The 25736-nt window shown below is 34.5% G+C and overlaps 2 protein-coding genes across 2 annotated transcripts; one reads left to right on the top strand and one right to left on the bottom strand.

Moving 5' to 3' along the window:
* Nucleotides 1-2147: 2147 nt before the first annotated feature.
* LOC128205634 (actin-5-like) lies at nucleotides 2148-4879 on the bottom strand. The gene is made up of 2 exons (XM_052907437.1): nucleotides 4750-4879; nucleotides 2148-3914 (listed from the first exon to the last, which is right to left on the bottom strand). Exon 2 carries the CDS (start codon nucleotides 3894-3896, stop codon nucleotides 2748-2750), a length of 1149 nt encoding a protein of 382 aa, XP_052763397.1. The 5' UTR covers nucleotides 3897-3914; nucleotides 4750-4879; the 3' UTR covers nucleotides 2148-2747.
* A 15996-nt stretch (nucleotides 4880-20875) lies between these two features.
* Nucleotides 20876-24919, top strand: LOC128204517 (CD209 antigen-like protein E). Its single transcript, XM_052905931.1, has 2 exons — nucleotides 20876-21184; nucleotides 24156-24919. The coding sequence occupies exons 1-2, from the start codon at nucleotides 20876-20878 to the stop codon at nucleotides 24432-24434; spliced, it is 588 nt and encodes a 195-aa protein (XP_052761891.1). The 3' UTR covers nucleotides 24435-24919.
* Nucleotides 24920-25736: the final 817 nt, after the last annotated feature.

The following is a 25736-nucleotide window of genomic DNA, read 5'->3' as shown; positions in this document are numbered from 1 at the left end:
ATTGTTCCAAACACCACTAAATAAACAAAAAAAAACAAAAACACATTTATAACAGTAGGTTGATACATTTACCTGTTAACTGTCTCCTTTTTGCTTTGAAATAATCTACAATTTTATCAGTCAGGTGATAGATTTACCCTTAATTTTAAAGCTGCACTCTCACAGATTCACCGTTTTTACAACTTTTTTTATTTTTTGTCTAAGAAAGGGCAAATTTTTGCGTAGGTATCTGCAAACTAATGATATAACACTGCTGGCAAACAATCGGAACGTAGATTTTCATATTTCCGTTCGAAAATTAATGTTTTATGGCTTAAACCGTAAGTAACGGTTTAGACTTACGGTTTAAGAAAACTGCATAAAACATCATTTTTTGTACTTAAATATAAGAAACTGCGATCTGATTTTTTGTCAGCAGTTTTATATAACTGGTTTCTATGGATTTTCGCAAAAATTGGTTCGTTCAAAGACATAAAATAAAAAAGTTGTCAAAACGTTCAATCTGTGAGAGTGCAGCTTTAAACTTGCTCTTGTTTAACATGTAATAATATACAATTATAACTATCCGTTGTGAACATTATAAATAAGCTACTGTGATATTTTTATATTTTAACTCGGGTTGTATTTTGTACTAGTCTAGTCTGATACAATAGCAGACCATATAGATCCAATGAGTTAAAAACAAAACAATTTAAAGCTACGACTTAATATTATGTTAACATGGCTCAAACAGAAAGGTTTCACGAATTTCTGCCGATACGGCCACCGATGTCAAAGACATGTATCATGTAAATTATAATTTATTGATCATTTTATGTTATTTTAAACACACTTGATGAATATGTGTGCCATTTGCAACAACATACAATTTCAAATTTAATTTGTTTTTCTTAAATTTTTAACAGTTGGAGACTGTGTTTAATTGTCATTTATGTTTTCGTATTAAGCGCCCATCGGTCGCCTCAAACTCAAACAGACGCTTGCAGCGACGAACCGTCTAATAGGTGTTTAGTGTGAGGCAAACGGAACTTCCGGTTTAAAGTGTTAATGTGTAGATGGTAGGTAGCATTTCGAATAAGTATTTAGAGCTGCATTCTCACAAATATACTGTTTTTACAACTTCTTTATTTTTTGTCATGGAAAGAGCAAATTTTTGCGTAAATATCTGCAAACCAATAATATAAGATTGCTGAAAAATCAGATCGTAGAATTTCATATTTCCGTTCGAAAAGTAATGTTTTATGGCTTAAACCGTTACTAACGGTTTAAGAAAAGTGCATAAAGCATCAATTTTTGAACCCAAATATAAAAATCTGCGATCTAATATTTTGTTAGCAGTCTTATAAACCTGGTTTCCATGGATTTTCGCAAAAATTCGCGCGTTCCAAGACAAAAAATAAAAAAATGTCAAAACGTTCAATCTGTGAGAGTGCAGCTTTAAGACTTATAAACTCGTAAATTCCCGATGTGTTGAAAATCTCGAATGTTAACGATCGCAGTTTTGTGCTAGACATGCCCATCTGTTTTTGTTTGTTTCTTTATATTTTAAATATACGTATATTGAATTAAATACATTTTGGTGATCAAGGTTCGTGGTTCTGTCTTTAAGCGTCTACGAAGGGTTAAACTTGTGCGGTTGTTCTTTTAAATTTGATTTTATCGTTTAGAATGGCCATATTTTTAACTGGCAGCATTGCCAGCATTTCGATTTTCGAACTTTCTCTGATACGACCGTACATGTATATTGAATTTCAGGCTACGCTGGAGAAATGTGTAAGATTTAAAATTTGACGACTGCAACAGTTTGCCTTGCATAAACAACGCGACGTGCATTGACCACGTGGCTGATTGTACGTGCGCATGCGTAGTGGGGTTTACCGATAAACAATATCAGTTAAGATCAGTAGCAGCCACTAACCACCCGGTTGTCTCTGCCAAGGTCAGAAGGGGATCAAGTAATGTTCCTTACACCACATATTTTATTTCACTCTAATTAACGGCACTTTAGGACACGTGTTCATCAAATTAGAGGGTCTTTGATATCTACTGTTAGTTATGACCTTTAGATAGGTCTCAACTATCTATCATTATCTACTTACATCTATACAGTTTGTCAAGAAACAACCCAACAAAAAGGGCATTAACACGCTTTTGTTCTTTAAACATTTATTAGAACTTAATTTATTATCAAAACTGGATTCAAACAACATCAATATATAACCGATGAAAGACAGTAGTTTATCATTGTGTAACTGCATAAAATTAAGTATATAATTGTTACAGTAAGAAAGACAATCATAATGAGGTTTAGTGAACATATAATGCTGAGTTAGTTTAAGGCTGTGTTACTATATTCCACATTCAATGTGAATAAAAGTTTGAAAACCTACAACATGATGATGAATATTATATCAAAACTTATGTGAAAAACTACAGAAACAAGCTCAGTAGCCAAAAGTTTAAACATAATCCCCGTTTAATGTCACAGGGTAAAGTTAATAAATTACATCGGCTTCATACCCTTATAGCCACGTGCTGCCTGGCACTACTCCTTCACATGTACCCTAAATGTGGTATTAATGTCTGACATATATCATCTACTGCAATACGGTTCACGTTTACACAATGAACATATTAATATTTCTCGCTTAATAAAATCATAATATATAGCCATGCCAATGGTATCGGACTTAGATATTGGCAGAGTCGTCACATTTAGTACCATTTTCTATGACAAGGGACATGATTTAGAAGCATTTTGTGTGTACAATCCCGGGGCCGTTTTCGTCGTACTCGTGCTTTGTGATCCACATCTGTTTATAGTTAGTGAGAGACATCAATATGGAACCACCGATCCACACTGACAACTTCCGCTCTGGTGGTGCAATGACCTTGACGTTAATCCTGGAAGGAGCCAGTGTGTCTAACTCTATCTTCATCCGGTTGGCGAAGCCGGGAAACATCGTAGAGCCACCGGAAAGAATGACGCTACTCAAAAGGTCACGCCGTAGGTCGATGTCACATTTCATGACCGATTTATATAGCAGTTCATGGACGCCGGCGCACTCCATGCTTAGAAAAGAAGGTTGAAACATTGCCTCCACAGACCGGAAACGCTCATTTCCAATGGTGAGCCGCTGTCCGTCTGGTAGCTCATAACATTTTTCTAATGAGGAAGAATTCGGAGCGGATTCCATTTCACTGTTAAAGTCTAAAGCCGCGTAACACAGTTTCTCTTTAATGTCTCTAACGATATCTGTTTCCGAAGAAGTGGTGAAACTGTATCCTCTCTCGTTCAGGATATTTTGTAGATAATTTGTCACATCCTGTCCCGCTAGATTAACACAATTTACCGCGTGGGGTAGCGCGTAGCCTTCGTAAACTGGAACCACATGTGAAACGCCGTCTCCAGAGTAGAAAACAACCCCGGTCGTACGCCCTGACGCATACATGGACATAACAGCTTGACTGCCGATGTAGAACGCAGGAGCATTGAAAGTCTCGAACATAATTTCCGTCATACGCTCGCGGTTGGCTTTAGGATTGAGCGGCGCATCCGTCAGAAGCACCGCATGTTCTTCGGGCGCAACACGGAGCTGGTCGTAGAATACGTGGTGCCAAATCTGTTCCATGTCATCCCAGTTGGTGACGATGCCACGCTCCACCGGATACTTCAAGGAAAGGGCGATACGTTTGCTTTGCGCTTCATCACCGATGTACGTGTCTTTCCTATCCTTTCCCATCATCACAAAATCGTACCACGGCCCGGGCCGTCCGATAACGGTCGGGAAAATCGCTCTCGGCGCGTCATCTCCAGCGAAACCCGCCTTGCACATTCTTGAACCGTTGTCAATAACAATAGCGGAAATATCGTTATCATCCTCTGAGCTGCTCATTGTGTCCGCGATAAATTCCTTAAATGTTTAATAGAAAAATTCGAAATACTGATCAGAATCATGTACATTTATAGAACACAGTATTCCTACATAATACCTTTAAAAAGATTAAACTTACTTATCACAAACAAGGTGCTTCGTGATATGTATATTAACTAAAGCATAAATGCATTAATTGATTTATGAACCAACCAATACTTCTATTGCTATAAGTTTTACCCCCTTTCTTTATAATCATCATTTGATTGCTCTCAACTCAAAATCAATATTATCCATAATCTGCAGTGTTTCAGGCTTCAAAAATTAGCAAAGCCAACTAAAGAATCTAAAAACATCGTAATCTTGTTAACTTTGATTATTCTCCTGTTTAATTCACAGAAAATAAGTTTCTACACAGAATCAAACGCAGATTTTCTCAAATATATCTCCGCCTAATATTTCGAGCGAAAACGCTGTAAAAAAAGTCTTGATAAAAACGTGTTCAGTAGCATGTGTTTATATATCTAGAGAATGTCTTAAATTATGAACATATAGTAAACATACTCTATTTAAAGTTTCTATTTATGTCACCTTCTCTGTTTACAAATGAAATAGAAGGAAATTAGTTTCTTAATCTTTGTTTTGATGTATTGAAAAGGCAGAAACATTTATACATCAGAATTTTAAAATAGTATCGTTTATCACAAATGACCTACTTTCACTTTAAACACATGTATACAGGTAAATCCCTCTCAGTTAAGCGTAACGATAAACTCTTCACGTATGTCAGAACACATGAATATATTTAGATATAAACATCAGGTATCATGTTCTTTACATCGGAGAAAATACTGATACTTAAACAGTGACTTACCTTCTGATAATGATATAATTCGCAGTTACTTTCTAAAACATGTCTCTATTTGACAATCGATTACAAATTCTTTATTGTGTCAGCCATACTAACCTACATCACTAAATATAGATATTGGTTTTAGCTTAAATAGAACTGATCGCCATATAGGGCAGTAATTATCTGTCCAATAGTATTACTTCTTGTGGTAAGTGGCATCATTGGCGTAGCTCGAGGTAGGCGCTATTACCCCGCGCCCGCGCATACTTTTAAATAAAATATTTAAAAAAGTCCCAAAATCGATATAAAACCTGAAGGGGATTTGGGTAATTGTTCAAGGTAAGAATATTTGCCAGTGTTTCCATTCTTGCTTAATTTGCTTAGTGTTTTTTCTCTGTTATTTTTAATATCAATATTTAGTTGAAAATACACATATTAAGCGCTTCATGCATTAAACCCGCGGGGATCATTGTTTTTTTTTATTTTTTTTATTTATTTTCTTATTTATTTATTTATTTATTTATTTATTTATTTATTTAATTATTAATTTATTATTTATTTATTTATTTATTTATTTATTTATTTATTTATTTATTTATTTATTTATTTATTTATTTATTATTTTTTATTTATTTTTATTTAATTGATTTAGTTATTTATTATTATTTTTATTATAATTATCATTATTATTATTTATTATTATTCTTATTATTATTATCATTATTATTATTATTTTTTTTTTTAATTATTATTTTTATCATGATTCACCCGTTGCGAAACACACATGAAAGGCACGCTGCTTGTTCAAATTTATCTCGATAGTAATGGGATAATATTTAATATTTCTCCAGAATCATTTAGCTTCTGTTAACCTGGTTTTCGATAAGTGTTTTTCATCCAAGCTCTGTAGAGATAACATTCATTATACAAGTGTAATATATCACTTGTATAATAAATGTTGACTTGTCGTCCTGAATGAAAAACGTTGAATAGATCTTCGTTGCATAGCGACGTTTATTGCATTGAGCACATAAAATCATCATATGAGTATATATTATGCAAATACAACATCATAACCGTGGTCACACAATGAGCAATTAATTTAATCTGTGTACTAAAATTGATAAATTTATAATTTAAAAAACAACAACAACATTTTTGTGAAATCCCAAATTGAATGACCACTCATCACTCCCTCTATCTATTTCATATGAAAATCGTCCAAATGAATATTTTTTTTTAATTTAGTATCAGTGTTACGCGCATGTTGCTATTTCACATTTTAGCCCTAAATGTTATAATTATGGGAACTACTTTTATGCGCAGTCACCCATAGTCCCTGATGTGTTAATTCGATCTGGTCGTTGTTCTGTTCAATTTCGTCCCGTCCGGACGTCCAGTATTTGACAACCCATCCCTCACTCCTTTATACTTATTATTACTAATATTATTTTGTTTGTGTTAGTTTGCAATTTACATGTATTTTTTAAATGCCTTGTTAAATGTATTACGGGCATTTTGCCGCGACGTATTGTCATTTCAGTCTAATAACTTACTTCTATAATGATTATATTACTGCGTCGCGGTCATTTTCGGCAAATTATTAATTATTTATTAAATTTAATACAATGTCTTGTCTTGTCTTTGACTTTTGGAGTAACAATTCATTAAGGTTCAACTAGGAAGGCAAAGAGATCAAAATAAATTAAATGTTGATAATTTGGGCTTTTAATCAGTGAAAAACACATTTTCTTCAAATGATACCAAAATAATATGATGTCAACTGGTATACAAACTTAACCATAAAGCCGATCAATAAATACATGGCTTTATTTCATCAAATATCAGACTTCAGATTTGATAGCGAAGCATAACTTTTAGTTGAATTAGGTTAACATTTACTAATATGGATTTGCTCCCTTTATATGGGTTTAGCTTTTCGAATAACTGGTATTGTAAATCACGACGGGTAATCATTGGAGCCATAACAGTTTGTTATGTGTTGAAAATGCTCCAACGCGTCTTCCGTTATAGTGCCAATGAGTGAAATATGGATGTAAACAGTGAGTATTTTTTTTATTTTTGGAGGTTTATACGAGTAAATAAAAAAAAATGGAGAATGTAGTTCCACATAGGAATGGCCATGGGTTGTTCTAAAGGTGATAGTTCTCAATAAAAGTTAATATCTGAGTGTCTAGAACTTGCATAACTTGCTAGACGTTAGTGTTGACAAAGTAAAACTCTGGATTTTTTTCTGAGATGGCAAGGGAGTGCTTGTTTTTGTGAGTGGAGGTTGCGTGCCGCAAATAGCTGTTACCATGGTGGCACGTGCGTAGTGCTTGAAACAGATGATCACCAGTTATGTATTTTCCCGTATGATTCTACAGGAGCGTACTGTGAAAAAGAATAAGATTATTTTCAATCATTTTTAACAGGTTTAATGAATCATATTTGTTTTATTTGTTTTAAAAATGTTGTAACGTGTGTAGCTTCTTAACATCTTTTTAAAATCATTGTTACTAATATAGCTAGTAAACACGTTGGTTTTAAAAATGCATGTTACTCGTCTAGCTTTCAATTCTATTCCATGTAGTAAACAATTTAAATAACACTAAAACACACGGCTTTATTAAATGAAAACAAATTTGTATCTGAGTAAATGCTCACTCACGCTGACCATTAAAATTAATTAATCATAAAAGGGCTATGCGCCAGATGGTCCTTAAATCGGCAAAAAACATGCATATTCACAATTACCTAAAAATAAGCCCATTATTATCAAAATGCGCTAGTTAATAACCGAAATTACATCATTTTATATGATTATAAGAATATATACGGATCATCGTGTCACCTTACGATCCGTCTTAGACGAGTTTCCCCGTTTAAAAACAGTTCAGATTTTTTTTCTACCGAGCACCTCGATATCACGTGACCGTTTCACTCAAATCAACATTAAAGATGGCGTCGTAAACTTAAAATAACGAGGGAGTTAGTGTTTTACGAGATGTTTTATATTGTTTCTTTATTGCATTTGTGCTTTTTTCACAGTAATAGATAATAAAAAAATATTCAAATTATTTTCTTGTTGCAATTTTGCTACCGTATGCATGTTGGTGCATTTGTAACAGTTTGCAGCGTTCTCCAAGTGAAGTTTGACAATTTTTAATACGGAAATATGTCAAACTGCTCATTCCCTTTAGTTAATTGTATTCAAATGTTGATGCAAAATTGCACATACTATTATTCCAAACAAGAAAAGAATGGACATCACCCATATTGAAAATATTACTTAGATTCTGTGAACTATAGACTTTTTGTTCAACAAACTAGATAAATTATTCTGCCAGGGGTTGTTTGTTTATCAAGTACTATTGTACCATAAAACAATGGAACAACCAATGTCTCCAAGGCATCTTAGAGGAAATTGTATTGATTGTCAATGGAGTTGGATGAATATGATACTAAATTACTAAGGTAAACAATTTTCTCAAGTTCATACTTTAGAACCATCTTGCAGACCATTATAAAAAAACAACAACGTTGTTAACATTTTGAATTTGGCAAACTAGAAAATGAAATATTTGTATTTCCAATGTAGCACATAGAGGTAGTGAAACATGACGAGCTATTGTCGTCGTCAGAGGCGTTGGTTAAGTTTTGCGTTTAGATCATTTACATGAAAACTATCAAATCTATCACCTTGGAACTTGGGGAACTGGTTCAACAAAAACCCTTCTTCACAATGTACGCTAAAGATGCTCAGACTCACCTGTTTTTTTTTTGTTTTTTTTTGGGGGGGGGGGGGGAGGGGTAAGAAACATGAATATTGATGGATTTTGGTTGATTTTGAAAATTGGACATAGCTTCTACAATTGTTGTTGGATTGATTTTATAAAAATTCAGTAAACAATAGATGGATAATTCTTCATTATATCAAATGTGTTTGAATCACAAATTTGGAAGGATGGGGTTCGATTACATTTTATTATATTCGGACTTGGTAATTTTAAGCAAGTTTGATTTTTAAATTTAATTTTGCATTTAGGTCACTTATATAAGAACTATCAAAGCTATCACTTTGAAACATGGGGAATTTGTTCATCTTATATCCTTCTTCCAATGTGTTGTATTCTTAATCCTAATGTATCTAAGGGACACAATTCTTTATATACTACTGCATATTTCTCTATTGTAGCTATTCGTACTGAATATAGCTATGCCTGTAGTACTGTTTTTTTACTTGATGCTTAGGTATGTATAAATAACCACAAAATAAAAAAATATATGCTGTAGTCAAGAACTAAATGAACAACGCAACAACATTGTATTCTAAAGATGTTCAGTCTCACCTGTTTTTTGTGTAAAACACATGAATTTGATGGATTTTGAGAATTGGACCTAGCTTCTTCAATTTTTTTTTCAGTTTTGTGCTTGGGTTACTTACAGCCAAACTATCAAAGCTATCACTTCCAAACTTTTTAAATACCTGTTCACTATCAAAATTACAATATGAAATAAATTGTAAAGGATTAAATCACACGAGCGTTCAGCACCCGCAGGCGGTGCTTTTGATGAACTTGTAGCCTCGGTGTTGGAACTTGTCTTTTGCTACAACATATATTCATAATGAAATACATTGAATCAGGTTGGGTCATATGGTTTTAGAAACTAAAAATCTCAATAGCCATGTGCATGGGTCATAATATACAAAAATAAGATTTGGCAATGTTCATTTCATAGTGCCCAAGTTACAGATCATTATTATTATCAAGTTCTCTGTAATATCAACCTAAAAGAATATCTATCTGTGCACTCCATATTCATTATACATGTACTTGCTGGTTTAAACCCCCAGTAAATTTTCATTTTACTGACCGTTCCGTGTCTTACGATAGCTCTTGTGATATTTGTTTTGTTTCATGCGTTTTAATTTTATAATTCTGTTTAAATAATCATGTCTTATTGTAAAATGATATGGTATATAATGCTGTCAATTGTTCCAAAGTATGACTAAAATCCATGTTAATAACGAAATGACTCTTGTTAATAACACAAATTTGGTCCTTTTTTCACTAAACATAACACCTGAATGACTTCTTTAATCTTAAACATCTGAATAGTTATAGCTTACTATTAATAAAAGTATTCTCATTGTTATTGGAATATACAATATCACATGTGTTCACGATATTATGTAGTTGATTACTTAATTGATGTCCCATATTTGGATGTTTGTTTGCATACCCTCATTTGATTATACTGTTGTGCTAATAACATCATTTATGCAATAAAGATAATTGTTGTTGATAGTAGTTACTGAATTATCCAGTAAAAGATGCACATGTAGCATTTTTTCTGTTATATGTTGCCGTTGAAGTATGTTTCCTTTGTGTCACATACTCTAAATGAGTCTTGTTATACTTGAAGACACCTGTTTTGATACTGAAATATGTTATGTAGTTTTGGGAAAGTGCCTTTATTCCTTTAATGTTTATGTTGACATTATTGTTAAAATAAACATGTTTCAAGTTTCTGTGTCTGTATGAATTAAAAAAGTAACTATAATAAAAGGTTGTACTACTCATTTTAGTTTTAATGCAAAATGCAAATAAATGCCATATATGTTCAATTTGATCTTGAATATGATAGTACTACCCTCTTTTCAATTAACTTTTTTATTTACATGCAGCCACAATGCAATAAATTTGAATAATTGTTAATGATTTTGTTGAACCTGCTCTTGTAAAAACTCAAAACAAGGTCAGGTCTCTGTGACCTTTAACCTTAAATACAATACATGGCAACCACTAGCCTGTTCAGCCATTTTTCGAACCCTATAGCTACAATATATTCCATTGTAGTTGATTGGACTGTATGTGTGGCCAATATTACTGCGACCTTAATTTTTTACATTGATATGGGCCATTTTATTTATTGGCCCAAGGAAAAATACAGTCGAACCCCGTTGGCTCGAATAAATCGTTGGCTCGAACAGGATGTGGAGGACCCATTTCTTCAAACTTAAGGTAAAGATTCCCGCTTGGCTCAAATATTCTGCAGCTCGAGGTATTTTCACTGGTCCCTGGGAGTTTGAGCCTAATGGGTTCGATTGTCATGCTGATCATAATCACAAAATGCTTTCAAAAGCTGAATATATAGGTTTGAAAAAAAATAAGTATTTAAACGGTCTAACATATGGTTTAGTGAGATGAAAGAGTAAAGTTAATTTAATCATTCAACAATGTGCATGACAAGCAATTTGAATGACTTAGTGCAAACACCTTTACATTATTGAGTGGATAGGATGGCTAAGTTATGTGTTTGTCCCTGCCCTGCTTGTCATGCAAGTGACAAAAGAATAAACAAATGAATTATGTTTCCAACGCTTTTGTTGTTGAATTTAAAATGCAAAATGGTGTTCAGTTTCTAGTTAAATTTTAACAATAACAACAACAAAATTATAAACTATGGTTAATCCCCATATGACACAGTACCTTCCACTTTTCATTTTCATCAAAATAGTAGAGAATTATTAACAACATTTCCTGTGTTTTTACCTTGAATGGGTCACAATTCTGTTGTTGTGGGCCGAAATTGTTAATTGAGCTATGAATATGGGTCTTGCACGGGGCACATTGTAATATGTAATATGTAAAATGTCAGATTCACTGCAGGTAGATACTGCAGACAGGTTTTGCTCTTCCGTGACCAATTTAGTCTCTAGTCCTAGCGTTGAAGATACTTCTGGGGCAAATCTAGGCTGTGACAAGGTGGCAACAGTCATCTCTGCCATTTCCTGTGAAAAGATTGTCTCTCCAAATAACTGGATAGTTATGAAATAATTGTGGAAAACACGATAGTGTAAAATAAAGCAACTTTGTAAAAATAGCTAGAATGTTTTTAGAAAAAGGGTAAAAATATCATATTTTCAAAATTTCAAAGTATGACGAACTTCAATTGATATGCATCCAGCAGGCAGAAGTTGAAAAATTCAAACCTACTCTTGCCATTTATTGAATAACAGTAATAAAGTTATTAATTATTACATACATTATTATAAATATTAAAGGGTTGTATTTAAGTAAAATTCTTGACATGATATATATATATAATTATACGTAACAAACTTAATTTGTACACAGTTCCTAGTCTTCGTCAAAATGACTTTATGGATATAGACATCGATTATTCCATCGATCTATTTTTTAGCGCAAGCGAAAGTCACATGAGGCCGTCAAGTGATGAAGTATACCGATGCTATTTTTTAAATTTTACCTGGTAGACATACCCTGTAATTTTATATAAAAATTGGAAATAAAGGCAAACACTGCGAAACATAAGTTTGTCGAATGTGATTGGTATCTCAGTAAGTAAGATTTAATGAGTTGTACACAACGATATCAATTTTATGTTAGTTTTCGACAATTTTCTTTTTTTCTTGCAATTTGATCACCTGGCGCACAGCCCCTTTAAAGCCTTTACTTAAATCATGAATAAGTTATGATCAAAAAGTGTTCTTCCACCACATACTAAGAAATACTTTTTTTCGGAATGGATGTTACTTTCACCCCTCTCTTTCAGAAACTAGTATTGGCATTCCTTACTTCTTTGCCGTCCAGTTTGGTTTAGAAAACCCACATTACATTGTCAAGAATTTCGAAATGGAACTGAGTGAATAGCAAGTACATAAACTGTTTTGTCGTCCTGCTTAGGTGCAAGGCAGGCAATATATTATGGTTGTCGATCTGAAACTGGGATATGTCGTATTCAGATATAACCTGGGTCAGGTATTTTTCACTGATAATACCAAAGTTTGAACATATTGAAAACTAACGTATATTGGATATGTTTGTTATGAAAATTATCTCTTAAGATCGATTCTCATACACCATTGTATGATACGATGGCTACAACTGGGACAAGCCTTGAATTAAACTGATTTTTTATTATTTAAGACTGTGTAAAGGCACCTGGCTAAGGCCCAACATACGCACTGAACGTGAAACACCCAAAGTACACACACCACAGATGTACAACACATGTTTAAGGCTGTACTAATTGATAACTATTGATACAATTGTGAGATTGGGCGGCCGTTATTCATTATCTTTTAACCACCAGTGATTTTTTGCTTAATTCCCACTGACGATGCCAAGGTGGATACCCCAACATTTGCCAATGGCGATATATAGACTGTCATGTAATGTTAGGTGGATACCCCAACATTTGCCAATGGCGATATATAGACTGTCGTGTAATGTAAGGTGGATACCCCAACATTTGCCAATGGCGATATATAGACTGTCGTGTAATGTAAGGTGGATACCCCAACATTTGCCAATGGCGATATATAGACTGTCGTGTAATGTAAGGTGGATACCCTAACATTTGCCAATGGCGATACATGGACTGTCGTGTAATGTTAGGTGGATACCCCAACATTTGCCAATGGCGATATATAGACTGTGGTGTTATGTAAGGTGGATACCCCAACACTTGCCAATGGCGATATATGGACTGTCGTGTAATGTTAGGTGGATACCCCAACATTTGCCAAAGGCGATATATGGATTGTCGTGTAATGTTTGTTGTCATTTAGCGTTGTGCCTCTTGTTTTGGGTGTGATTCGCCTTGATACGTGTGCTTTAAAACAGGAGATTGGTGAAACATTTTGCAGCTTGGTCAGTCCCTGTAGTTTCGATTGTTTTATTGATAATTCAACCTTTGTGAAAGAAGCAAAAATTACCGTTATACTATTGTACTAACCAACTGTTTTATTTATTCATTGAAATACTTTCCTAACAAAACGTCCAACATGATTCCTTATTTATTTGACTCTACAATATTATTCTTTGAAAAGACTGACAATAACATATAAAACATACGGAATAATAAATTAACTTGACTCTTGATCATAACAACCGATTTCATTTAGGTTTCAGCCAGATTCACAGTCTTCATCGTATTGACCTAACCCTACACGTGCATGTTGTCAAATTCGAAATAATTTGTCCCAAAGTGGATTTTCAGAGGAGCATGACAGGGCGGACTTTTTGCCCCTTCACTGACTTAAACATTAATACCACTTGTACATTGTTGGTGTAGATAAATATGTTGTGGTAAACATTCCTGAGTAGCTGTGTTCAAGAATGGCTTCAAAGGTAGTATTGCGCAATAAAATATTTGGATATAGTTAGGGTTATTAAATAAAAGATGAATACCGTTAGCGATAATAAATTTAGCATACGACCTAGCAATAAATATTGTCTTGGATGGTATTGGTTCAAACAGAATCCTTAACTATTACATTGATTGAACTATTGATATATGTGTTTATTGTTTTGTAACTAAAGCCCCCTTGTCATATTTGTAACACAAAAAATAGTTTTGTTTATGTAAAAGGACGTTGGATGTTAGTCTATGGTTATTAAATTCATGGTGAATACCGTAAGGGGTAATACATTTAGCATCCGACCTAGCAATAAATATTGTCTAAATGGCATTGGTTCAGCAGAATCGTTAACCATTAAATTGATTTAACTATTGGTATATTTGTTTATGGTTTTATACTTGAAACATCCTTGCCAGAAATATAATCTCACAAAATAGTTTTGTTTATGTGAAAGGACCGTAAAAAATTAGTATTTACAGGATGCATATGAATGCGGCGTTAAAGTAAAAACATTTGGGTGGAAGCTTTCCAAACCAGGCAAACCTCTAGGCCATATGACTGCTGGTCCTAATGTTATTGCTTGTCAATGTCGTGTGATCACAATCCATGCAGCAATGGCGCAACAAGTGTAAACATAGTGGCATCAGTTTAATAGGTAATTGAGTTTTAAATAGCTTTTCTCTTTTATTCCCATATGCGTGGTGTATGAATTACACATAAACGAGGGTTACCCAAGTAAAACGTAGAATCAAGTCATTGTAATAAATATACGAACATTGTTTAACTTTTCACATACGAATATGTCATTTTACATGTTTAAGAAAATTTTGCTAAAATATTTCAACAAATTAAATGTACCATAAAAAGCAATATATAAAGCACGCTTACGTCAACTACGTCTTTATTCATCAATAATACTGTACTCTTTCTAAAGACTTTGACTGCAAGAACATGCAATGCATCTCGTGAATCATTCATTTAGTGTTTACGCTATGGGTAACTTTTTGTGAAGTTCTCAGTTGCATGACTTGTGTCATTATGTTAATGTTATGAATGCTTCTCAAAAAGTATCGAAGATATATAGGCGCATAACGTCGTATTTGATCTCAATTCATGTATAATATATATTATGTAGTATTTACTTTATATTCAAATAACAAAACAAGTGGTAATTCACTGCGAACTAAAGTCGTCACAGACAACTAATCTCGGTTTTGCTTCTTTAACTCTTTCAGTTCAAACTTTTGATCATTACTGTTTTTTATGCTTTTCCTACTTCTGCTGTAATTGTATCTCTGGGTGGAAAGGAAAGGTTTGTGATGATCACGTGACAGTGTGTGATATTGTGCATTCGTGTGCAGAGGGAGGCATGGGTGTTTCAGCCATTTCTAACGGATACGCATGTCACTGTCCTCTAGAAAAAGTAGGAAAGTTGTGAAAGGATGGTCCTACACTTATATTCTATTGGTATATGATATTGTGAGTAGCGTCATGCTTATTTGATCCGTTATTTTAATCGCAAGAAAATGAAAGTTATTTCCTTTCCACTTATCTGATTAGTTGGATGAATGGGATTGTCTATGTAGTTTTAATCGGAGTGCGTTTGGCTAAAAAATCATTGATTATTAAAGCTGCACTCTTACTCACACATAAGATTTGCAACAATTAATACTGTTGTTTCATTATTCCAAAATGATGAATAAATGTCGAAAACAATGGTTCTAATGAAGGATACCTATTTTAATTTTGAAAGACTTGTGGATAAAACACAATATTTCTACCTTTTGAGATTATTGATCACAGTAAACCTTTAAGCATTCACCACTCATTTAATATATTTCTCTCTCAGCTATTAAATAAACGGTCACAATCTTGTTATCAGTAATTAATATTATCCTTAAATGCATTATTTAGTAAGTAGTAAAGGTTTATCAGTCAAAATAAATGTTTGTTATACATGGTTATGCATTGATATTTAATAAGAGTGTCACTTCAATCATATACATTTTCATATATTCTTGATTAAGTTCACTACAATGACGATGGCGGAGCAATATTTTGTTTTGTTTCAGATATATATCAATCAGGGATCATTTATGAGATTTACAGCAATGACAACAATTAAATTAACAACTAATGAATTAACGCTTTCTAACATATTGAATTTTGTTTTTCAGGGGCTGCTGACACGAAACAAACAAAAACAAGATAAACAAGTTTTAATGTACATGTATATTGTTATGCGATGATTCGCGTTCCGAACATACCAAAGAATGTTGAAAGCATCTGAAAATATTCACACTAGATGAAAGGCCGTTCATTTCAGGAATGAAAGTTGAGGTATATTTCATGTAATATAATATTATATTCACATGTGTTTTGAATCTTTACAAATAACCTGTAAATCAAATACCGTATTTTCTCGACTTTAAGGCTTTCCGCTTATAAAACGACCCCCTAACTTTGCCCATGAAATTTTTGTTTCGACTCGTTTATAAGACGGGGTGAATTTTTAAGCAAATCTAAAATCCTTTAAATCCTCCAAATGTGGGAAAATGTTCAAGGTCAACAGACAATTGTCGACTTTCGCGGTAAATATGGTGTTTTGCTTGAAGAAAATGGCGGGCATCTGTGAGCTCTCTATTTGGAGGTAGGTGAAACTGAGGTTAATAATTAGTACACGGTTACGCGTTTATTTTAAATGTTGCAGGACAGGACGTTACTTATCAGGATTAAAAAAAACAACAACCAAATTTCAATTAGAAGATTGACCATTATGTTGTGATCAATAAACTGTTATTAACACCATGAAAATAAATGGCTTCAATAATAAAACTGCGAAAAGCCGAGGCAATCATGCACGAATAGGTGTTTGTTTAGCAATAGACAATAATATTGTCCCTTCATTGGCGACGATCATAAAGGATTTATATTTGTCTGCATAATCAAATTGGCAGTTAGGTACCTACACCATCTTAAGTTTCCAATTTACTGTTTTTATATATCTGTCAATCTAATTAAACAGACACGCGCCATGAGAAAAAAATGCAGATCAAACGGTTCACTGTGTGACTTCAGAGCACGCGCGGTGAAGAAAGTTCGTGTTGTTGTTTACTTAATCGCCCCATACTTGCATCAGCAGACGATATACCGGTTAGCAACGAATACCCTATGTAAAATTTTATTGATTTTGACTTGAATCTTTTTTAGCTCACCTGTCACTTTGTGACAAGGTGAGCTTTTGTGATCGCCTTTTGTCCGGCGTCCTTCGTGCTTCGTGCGTCGTGCGTCGTCCGTCAACAATTTACTTAAAAGACATCTCCTCCTTAACCGCTGGGTCAATATTAATAAAACTTCATAGGGATGTTCCTTGGGTGGTCTTCTATCAAAGTTGTTCAAAGACTTCAATTCCATGCAGAACTCTGGTTGCCATGGCAACCAAAAGGAAAAACTTTAAAAATCTTCTTCTCCCAAACCACAAGGCTTAGGCCGTTGATATATGGTAGGTAGGATCACCAAATGGTTCTCTACCAAGATTGTTCAAATTATGGCCCTTGGGTCTAAATTGGCCCCGCCCCGGGGGGTCATGGGTTTTCTCTATATGTTTATAATGAAAACTTCAAAAATCTTCTCCTTTGAACTTACTTGGCCTAGAGCTTAGATATTTGGCATGATTCATCGTCTAGTGGACCTCTACAAAGTTTGTTAAAATTATGGCCCTAGGGTCCAAATTGGCCCCGCCCCGGGGCGTCATGGGTTTTCTCTATATGTTTATAGTGAAAAATCTTCTCCTCTGAACTTACTTGGCCTAGAGCTTAGATATTTGGCATGATTCATCGTCTAGTAGACCTCTATAGAGTTTGTTCAAATTATGGCCCTGGGGTCAAAATTGGCCCCGCCTCGGGGGTCATGGGTTTTCTTTTTATGTTTATAGTGAAAACCTTAAAAAATCTTCTCCTCTGAACTTACTTGGCCTAGAGCTTAGATATTTGGCATGACTCATTGTCTAGTGGACCTCTACAAAGTTTGTTCATATTATGGCCCTTGGGACAAAATTAGCCCCGCCCCAGGGGGTCATGGGTTTTCTCTATATGTTTATAGTGAAAACTTCAAAAATCTTCTCATCTGAACTTACTTGGCCTAGAGCTTAGATATTTAGCATAATTCATCGTCTAGTGGACCTCTACAAAGTTTGTTCAAATTATGGCCTTGGGGTCAAAATTGGCCCCCCGGGGGGTCATGGGTACTCTCTATATGTTTATAGTGAAAACTTCAAAAATCTTCTCCTCTGAACTTACTTGGACTAGAGCTTAGATATTTGGCATGATTCATCGTCTAGTGGACCTTTACAAAGATTGTTCAAGTTATGGCCCTTGGGTCAAAATTGGCCCCGCCCCGGGGCGTCATGGGTTTTCTCTATATGTTTATAGTGAAAACTTCAAAAATCTTCTCCTCTGAACTTACTTGGCCTAGAGCTTAGATATTTGGCATGATTCATCGTCTAGTGGACCTCTACAAAGTTTGTTCAAATTATGGCCCTGGGGTCAAAATTGGCCCCGCCCCGGGGGGTCATGGGTTTTCTTTTTATGTTTATAGTGAAAACCTTAAAAAATCTTCTCCTCTGAACTTACTTGGCCTAGAGCTTAGATATTTGGCATGATTCATCGTCTAACTTAAAAAATCTTCTCCTCTGAACTAACTTGGCCTAGAGCTTAGATATTTAGCATGATTCATCGTCTAGTGGACCTCTACAGAGTTTGTTCAAATTATTGCCCTGGGGTCAAAATTGGCCCCGCCCCCTTGGGGGTTCATGGGTATTCTCTATATGTTTATAGTTAAAACTTCAAAAATCTTCTCCTCTGAACTTACTTGGACTAGAGCTTAGATATTTTGAATGATTCATCGTCTAGTGGACCTTTACAAAGATTGTTCAAATTATGGCCTTTGGGTCTAAATTGGCCCCGCCCCGGGGGGTCATGGGTATACTTGATATGTTTATAGTTGAAACTTCAAAAATCTTCTCCTCTGAACTTACTTGGACTAGAGCTTAGATATTTTGAATGATTCATCGTCTAGTGGACCTTTACAAAGATTGTTCAAATTATGGCCTTTGGGTCTAAATTGGCCCCGCCCCGGGGGGTCATGGGTATACTTGATATGTTTATAGTTGAAACTTCAAAAATCTTCTCCTCTTAACTTACTTGGACTAGAGCTTAGATATTTGGCATGATTCATCGTCTAGTAGACCTTTACAAAGATTGTTCAAATTATGGCCTTGGGGTCAAAATTGGCCCCGCCCCCTTGGGGGGTCATGGGTTTTCTCTATATGTGTTATAGTGAAAATTTCAAAAATCTTCTCCTCTGAATTTACTTGGCCTAGAGCTTAGATATTTGGCATGATTCATCGTCTAGTGGACCTCTACAAAGTTTGTTCAAATTATGGCCCTGGGGTTAAAATTGGCCCGCCCCGGGGGGGGGGGGGGTCATGGGTTTTAGTGAAAACTTAAAAAATCTTCTCCGAACTCACAAAGACAAGTAACGTCTTAATTTAAACTGGATAACATATTAAGTACACATACCAATTTTCAATATGGGCCACATACAACAATTAATAACAAATATACATATATAGATACACACGTACAATCAAGTAGTGACAAGAGCTTAGATATTTGGCATGATATATCATCTAGTTGACTTGTACCAATATTGTTCAATCTTTGGCCCTGGGGTCAAAAAATGGCCCCACCCGGGCGGTCATGGGTTTCCTTATATATGTATATGATGAAAACTTAAAAAATCTTCTTCTCCGAAACCAAAAGGCGAAGGCCTTAGATATGTGGTATGAAGCATCGTTTATTGGACCACTATTAAGATTGTTCAAACTTTAGCCCTGGGGTCAAAATTGGCCACGCCCCGTGTTCATAGGCTTAGGTTTTTAATATTTGTAATAGAAGCATAAAAAATTCTCTCCGAATTCACAAGGACTAGAGCTATTTGGCATAATACATCATTAAGTGGACCTCTACCTTTATTGTCCAAACTTTGGCATTGGGGTAAAAAATGACCCAGACTTCTAAAAAACCTTAACTACTTTGAACCATCCAGATTTCTTATCAAACCAATGTGCAATATATGACAGGTGAGCGATTCAGGGCCATTTGGCCCTCTTGTTTAATATCTTATCGACTCGCTTATAAGACGGGCCCCCCTACTTTCAGGTTAAAAATCGGGACCCAATTTCCCCGTCTTATAGTCGAGAAAATACCTGAAAATCAACTATGATTTTGATGCATGAATTCAATTTAATATGTTTGTATTATGAAGTCGGCAGAATCATAATATTACTTTATAGGGCTAATATGAATCTGAACATTTTTTATTTTATAACAATAACCTGTAAATTAACTATGAAAATGATGCATGAATTACATTTAATATGTTTGAACTTTGAACTCTGGGGAGAATTAAATATTTATACAAGTTTATAAGGTAGTTGTATTGCTTTGAAGCGTTGTGTGATGTGTAATGTCTCTTCTGTCATATCATGCGTTTCGTCACAACTCCCCTTTTTGTATGCATTTTTATTGACAATTCTATAAGCAGTGGCGCTAATTTAGCATTAAATAGTAAAGTGCACGTGTGAACATGCACAGTTTAACTGATGTATATCTTCAGGAGAGTTCAAACAAAAAAATCAGTGTGTAAGCAAGCCTTTGTTTTATGAAATAGTGTCATAACTACTTTATTTATTCATGGACCTTTGGTTACGAAACTAGCAAAGCTGCGATAAACTAATATTGAATAAACTATTATATTTTAACGAGTTTGCGCAACTGATCGCCAAGACTGCAAGTCAGCCATATATAACGGCGGCAGCATGCCGCCTTCAGTTTGAAGCCAACCGTCGAACGACGCTGTTCAGTATAAATCGACGACTGCAGTATTTATCGCGACCTGTTGCTTATCGAAATGGACTTAAGTCAGATCTGTATTTTGCTACTTCAGCTTTTTGCAAATGCACTGGGCTCCGTTTCAACCAAAGCCTATGAGGGACACGATGGGATATCAACACTGAAGGGAAATCCTTTGGAGTTAAGCACTGCGCCTTCGGCTGTCCAGTGCCTGGCCTTGTGTGCTGATTATCAGCACACTTCCAGCGAAGTCTGTTACGCAGCGCGGTACAACAGCGGTAAAAGCGCGTGTGAACTGTTTTCACGCGATACAAATGGAACGGTTGAATGGATGTCAGAAAAGAGTTGGAAGGTCTATGTTAACAAGGTATGTTGAAAAACAGTAGCTCAGATGAATTTGCAATTCCGGTATGTTGACAGACTATCAATAAGAGGAGTGGAAGAGGAACAGATATCAGGCCTGCGTTCATATTGTCTCAGTATTGTTCAATATTTAACAGCAATGTAATAAATGATTAAATTACGTGTACAAAATCACACTAGTATAGTTCGCTTAGCTTAAATAATTTTCGTACAGCGCGATTTTCAGAAAATTTGTTCATGCAAAAATTGGTAACATAACACAGGGCTAACAAGATTGACTGTATGACTGATCAGTTTTCTACATGTATTCCTATCTATTTATTTTTTTATTAATTATTACAAGAAGTAAAAAATGTAAGGTCAATTTGCCATGACATTCTAGTTTAATTTAAGCAATGAAATAAATATATATAAGCGCTATTAAATCTCAAACTCAGAAATAAACTTAATCAATAAGCATCGTAATTATATGATACCAATCCCGTCGTCGTTTCTTTCCTAGCGTTACAAATGAATGTTGCCTACGTCGACGTCTTTTCTATTCCTAACGCTACAAATCAATGTTACCTATGCTGTCGTCTGTTCTATTCCGGACGTAACAATTTATATTTCTTACTCTACATTGGTACTGATTTCATGGTCGTTACTTTTAATTGTCACGTAAACAGCGCCAACTATATAAATCCTCTGGCGCTGTCGTCACCGTTCTCGTCCTCTTTGTTGTCGAGCCTTCGTCTTCAGGTCTTCTCCCATTTATATCATTTTCTTATGTTAAAGTACAATTCTTGGTATCTTTAAAGTATAATATTATACTGTCGTTATGAATATTCCCTTATACGATGTTAAAATATATTTGTTTTATTTAAAAAGAAATGTTCTAAAACCAAGATAAAATTAATCTCGCTTGCATTTAAAGTTATTTTCGCGTCAAGATTGATCCCGCTTTTTCAATTGAATATCTTACACATTAAAACAACATCAACAATTCTGAAGAATGTTTTAATGATATTTATATGCATGGATGAAATCTAATATCTTAAGTTTCATACTCTTGTACTTAAAATCCATGGAACACGTCTTCCACTTTCAATTGCTGGCAAATAGTCAAGTGAAACAAAACAGTTCTCAATTCCCTAATGTCAGCAATGTGCTTACACCGCACGCCCACATCAATACTCAACCGAAGTGTCGAACTGTCAATTGTAATTGAACTCTTGTGGTAGAAAATAAGGGACATTGTTTAGCTTTGTCTTGTTTCATCGTTCCATGTTTATATGCTCAAAATTGATTGAAAGAGGATATTGCTAAATTGAGCAAACAAAACATATTGCCAGAACAACAGTCGACTGCATCAGAGCGAAAACAGGATCTTCAAACATAACGTTTTACAGCTTACAGTTTAAATGATTAATGAAAGGATCCAAGCTTTATAATTTACCTAGAGGATGAAGATACAGGATATTTTAAAACACCTAAATGCAAAATACCATATGATGTTCTAAGTACTTGACATGTACTTGGGGCTTACCTATAAGTTAATTATTATTTGTTTTATTGTTAAGTTTCCTCAAGTTAGTGTTTACTTCGATAAGATTTACCTTTTGCGTTTTTTTCTTGATTTAGGATTGTTGGGATAAGAGTGAGGTTTGTGCACTTTAACTGGTTTAAGCCCCCAGTAAATTTACAATTTACTGACAGTTCCAATGCGGTACAATCCTTTCTAAACACCCCTAGTTTAAAAAAAATTAGTATATGCGTACTGAGTTGTTTGTGGAGTTTTGTGCTGTTGTACCATGTGTCTGGTTTGTGATTGATTTTGTAGTATATGTCGTTTACCCTGTGCCATTAAACGGGTTTAAGTTTCCTCAAGTTAATGTATACTTTGATAAGATTTACCATTTACCTTTTTACTTTATTCGGGATTGTTGGGATTAGAGTGGGGTTGTGCATACAAACTGGTTTAACCCCCCCCCCCCCCCAGTAAATTTACATTTTACTGACCTTTTCAAGGCGGTACCTAACAATCCTTGAAAAACAACCCTAGATTTGATATAGAGTATGTATGCACTGTGTTTTTTGTGAGTTTTGTGCTGCTGTTCTATGTTTCTTGTTTGTGATTTTTTGTTTTTATATTCTATGTCTTTGGCATTTGCCCAGTGCCATTAAACCGGGTTTATGTTTAAACTTTTTGCTACTGAGCTTGTTTCTGTAGTTTTTCGCATAAATATTAAAAAGACCAAATTATAAAAGGCGTTTTCTTAATGAAACAATGGACGCTCGAAGGTACCCGAAATGATAATAAATGAATGCTTTAAACATGTGTTTCCATATGCACTTTATATTAATATTTTAAAACCGTATGGAAGAACTCATCCCTATCTTAAACGCACGACATTTATGTGTCAAACAATGTTAACAATGACGTCAATATTGGCTTCATCCTGAAATTCATTGAACTTCATCCAACTTTTCAAATCACCATAGGCGCGAAAATATGCAACATAAAAATATCTTAAATCTATCGCCCTTATAAAATACAATATAAAACATTATTTTATCTTTCGAATGAACAACAATTTTTCTCTTCTATACTTTTTAAATTTACAATAAATTGTCCATAATAATAACTTTAACAACACGTCTATATCCGAATTTGATTGATGGCCCGTTTCTTCTTTAGCGTAGGGTCTTTTTATGCTCGTTGTTTTTATTTTCTGGACGCGTAGGGAACGTTTGATGAAAATCTTTTTCTGTTTGTCTCATTTTATTTACCACCAGTAGTGAAACACACCGAGCTACAATATAATACACATGCACCATTGGTATCGAAAGTATATGAGCATGGAATAACTTCATGAAGTGTTGTTGACCTGTGACATTGCATTAAGTCCACTTGATCTAAATTAATGTAGCTCTCGTGATTCCCCAATTAACTAATTATTCAGCATATACTTAAAATTATTATATCTTGGCAGGATGCAGGGTGTGAGGAGGGTTGGCATTCCTACAAAAATTCCAGCTACTTTTATTCGACTGAAGATTTGACTTGGTACGATGCCCGAGATAGCTGTCTTGAAATGGGAGCCACATTAGCTGTTATCACGGATGAGGCAGAGGATGATTTTGTTGGGGACCTTATTGGAGGATCTTACTACACCTGGCTTGGAGCGACGGACGAAGACCTGGAAGGCTCGTGGCGTTGGGTTACTGGGGCTGAGTTGAAATTTTCGCCCTGGTTTAATTGTTTTGGATGACAATACAAGAAACTGTCTTATCCGACGTAGCGTCTTCGGATGGATCCATGCTGCTTGTGACTTTACAACTTCTTATTTGTGTGAAGGGGTAAACAGTTGAGCATAAAACGAATTTATATAAAGGACCAATTACACTGAACTGGTCCTACGAACATATACCATAACAATTGTGTGCAGATATCCCCATTAATATACAAGGTCAATGATACTTATTTAGACCTACGAACATACTATATTACAATTATTAAAAACAATATCAAATAGTAATGCAAAGGACTGCTGGCTGATTGTTCTGACCATCTTTGCTGTCACATATGCATTGCATAATTGATTAAGTATGTTTGAGTTAAAGAATGGGTGAAATAAACTTTCGGTTAAAGTTATCTGCTGTAAAAAGGGGGAGCAAACTGTAACAGACAAATACGAGAATTTTAACTAAAACCCCAAATGTTTATTTCAGAATTGATTATCAATCATTGATTATCGTATTAATTGTCGAAAAGTTAGACGATTTTTATCCGATAGACTCAAGCCATGCAGTTATGATAGGGAAACATATTTGCATCTTATAACTAAAACATGAATTGACAATTGGAGTTTAATGTTAAGTACTCTTTCAGCTTTGTTATCAAGTATGTTCATTCCATCAAAAAAAAATAAGCAAAAACAATACACACTTTTCGATTTAATTATCAAAATAATGTATATGTAAGTGAAACGAATTGGAAATTTTGTATCCATCCGTGTGCCGACAGTTTTTGCTTTGTTTATTGAGAAATATACTAATATAATCAAATGAAAGTCATCTCTAAGTTTAACACCTTGTTATGTTTAACAAAGTTGTAGTAATAGTTTTAGTTGAACAGAATTCAAACTCATTAAATAAGTTTTCAACTTTCATTTTCACTCATTTTATGGGCATTTTAGTATATGTATTTGTTGTACTAAAAGAATGATGACTCGTACTGGCCAACTTTATAGAACAATATGTATATTCTAGGACTCCAAGGATGAACAATATAAAAATAAAAAACTTCCAGATTAAGTTTTTAATCCTGAAGCTTTGCAAACTTTTGTTATTGTTTTCCACCTTCTATTTTTGTTTTTGTACCATGGAAAGGTGGGCTAATACCCTTTTTTAACACATTAAAAATGAAGTAAAAACACTTACTGATTTTAAGACGACTTTTTAAGTGTCTCGTTTGGTCTTGTCTGCCCTTAAACAGGGATTTTGTTAAACGTTTTGCTAAATTGCTTGACCCCAGTTGTTTCACTTCTATAATTAATACGATTGCTGCACTA

Source organism: Mya arenaria, chromosome 10, assembly GCF_026914265.1.
Source record: "Mya arenaria isolate MELC-2E11 chromosome 10, ASM2691426v1".
NCBI classification, from domain to species: domain Eukaryota; kingdom Metazoa; phylum Mollusca; class Bivalvia; order Myida; family Myidae; genus Mya; species Mya arenaria.
This window is presented reverse-complemented; position numbering and strand designations above follow the sequence as displayed.